This window comes from Mesitornis unicolor, unplaced genomic scaffold, assembly GCF_000695765.1.
Source record: "Mesitornis unicolor isolate BGI_N332 unplaced genomic scaffold, ASM69576v1 scaffold29925, whole genome shotgun sequence".
Classification (NCBI taxonomy): domain Eukaryota; kingdom Metazoa; phylum Chordata; class Aves; order Mesitornithiformes; family Mesitornithidae; genus Mesitornis; species Mesitornis unicolor.
The window spans coordinates 5392-7649 of record NW_010185308.1 but is presented as its reverse complement, the minus strand read 5'-3'; the positions used below and the strand labels follow the sequence as shown (position 1 = coordinate 7649).

General features: G+C 45.7%; 1 protein-coding gene across 1 annotated transcript in view; it reads right to left on the bottom strand.

Moving 5' to 3' along the window:
- Positions 1 to 2170: 2170 nt before the first annotated feature.
- LOC104540879 (zinc finger and BTB domain-containing protein 5) overlaps positions 2171 to 2258 on the bottom strand; it is a 2011-nt gene continuing 1923 nt past the window's right edge. Inside the window, exon 2 of the mRNA XM_010184797.1 lies at positions 2171 to 2252. Coding sequence (XP_010183099.1) covers positions 2171 to 2252 — 82 coding nt within the window. The remainder of the gene's footprint in view (positions 2253 to 2258) is intronic.

Genomic DNA, 2258 nt, shown 5'->3' with positions numbered 1-2258 from the left:
TCAAGCTGAAGATGAGGCCAAAGTTTGTCAACTCTGTTCTCTCTCCTGAGCTCCAGTGTGAGCTCTCTGTTCAGCCAGGCTGGTCTTCTCCACCAGCTCATTTTTCAACACACGGGGATGGCCTGTTTCTGCACCTTGGGCACTGCCAGGGAGGGGGCACCCACAGCTTCTCTGGGCAACCTGGGCCAGCGCCTCATCACCTCAGAGTAATGAATTTCTTCCTAGTGTCCAGTCTAAATCTCCCCTCTTCCAGTTTGAAGCCATTGTCTTTGTCCCATTACTCCAGCCCTTGTCAAAAGTCCCTCCCCATCTTTCCTGTACCCCTTTCAGGTCCTGGAAGGTCACTGTAAGGGCCCTCCTAGAGCCTTCTCTTCTCCAGGCTGAACAACCCCCGCCCTCTCAGCTGTCCCCATAGCAGAGCTGCTCCACCACCTTAGCATCTTCAAGACGACCAAGAAGGCCGACTATCACACAGCAGAAACTCTACAAAACCCCTGAAAATCATCACACAGAACATACTTGCTTTACAGAGTAAAACAGTGAAGGGGGGAAGGTCTGCAAGGTTTTTTTTTCTTATATTAACAGAAGGCTATTGCTCTGTGACTCTGAGACCAGGAAATGCAGATCCTGCCTCTCCTGAGCGGAATGGACACGCTGCAGCCCTGACCCAGCTCCTGGATGGCAGAGCAACATTTATCCAAAGTGCTCCAAAAATTTCATCTAGAAACCTTCATATGCTGAATGCTAGCAGGTAGCTCATGTGCACCCTTAACGAAGAAACTCAGGCTGCAGACAGTACTAGCTAAAATGATATCAAAGAAGAGGAAATTAAAAACAAGACTTAAACTATTCACTTGAAGAGCGATGATCACTGAACTTCTGCTTCACAAATTATGCAGTGCTATTTCTTCAAATTGACTTAAATCTTTTAATTTACTCTTAAATTTATGTAGAAAAGTACATTTATAACAACTACTTTAAGTGGAAGGACTGGATTTGACAGCTACATTTCACAGGGAGATTCAAATAAATAGCAAGATCATTCCTGACTGTTTCGAACTGAGGAATAATCCACAGTTGTGAAGGAAAGGGTACAGAGGAGGAAATCAGAGCCTGAAGATAAGAGTGTCAGAAAAGGACAATATGTTTATGCATTAATGGGGATCAAAATGACTACCAGCATCTGGAAACAGCAAGAGACTATCTTACAGAGTGAAAAAAGCCATCACAAGTTACCTCTCTCCTTCAAAATAACAAAGCAGACAAAGACAAGCTCTTTTCAGACTTCTGTGTATGTAGAACTTCAACACAGGAGATGCAAACTGGTTCAAATACTGCTAAGTATCGCACTAACAAGAAACAGTACTTCACTTATCACTTAATACGAGTTCCTACAGAAAAGAATCAGTCAAATGTCCAGATCTTCCTGTGTTCAAAGTATATATACATCTGGCACTCCAAAAGTTACTGGTCTCGGATTTAATTTAAGCACCTTCATTACACAGTGTCCTTTACTACAAAACAGCCAAAGATACATTCATAACCCTAGAACTATTTTTATAATTAGCATATTTTAAAGCATTATGTCGGACAGGGGCACCTAAAGCCGTTTTTTCTCTTAGACACGCAGTCTGCGTTAGTAACAGCAAACAGCTCCAGCGTCACTGCCCGTACGTAATGCAGCAACTTGTTTTACAGGTCATTTATTTAAATGCTTTCAGTTTTACAAAATACTTTAGAAAAAAAAAGAAAAGAGGGAATTTGCACTTCTGCTTCTCATTCTCGAAACGTGCTACGTCATGAGATACCTACGCTCCCACCCCTCTGCCTGCAAAGGAACCTCTGGGCTTTAGGGATCGCATCCCCACCAGCCCCAAGTCTGAACGTACGTCGTAGCAGCACCTCTCACCTCCACCGCACGGCCTCCGAGCACCTCCAGATTCCTCGCTTACAGCTGCCTCAGCCTCACACCACCCCTGTGAGGTAGGTACAGTAATATCCCCAATTGACAGAACCAAGACTTTTGTGTGTGCGGCACAATCACACACCAAGTGTTCACTGACCAGCAAGAGCAGTCCCCGCAGCCTTGAAGAAAGCGCTGTCTTGTGTTTCCGCAGACATCCAGCGAGCGGGGCGGCCACGCCGGCGCTCTACTCCGGGCCAGGGAAGGTTAGAGCAAACTGCTGGGCAGATTGCTGCTCTGCCACCTCAGGCAGGTGGTCTTGGAGTGCTTGTACAGGTGGCTGGACTGGCTGAAC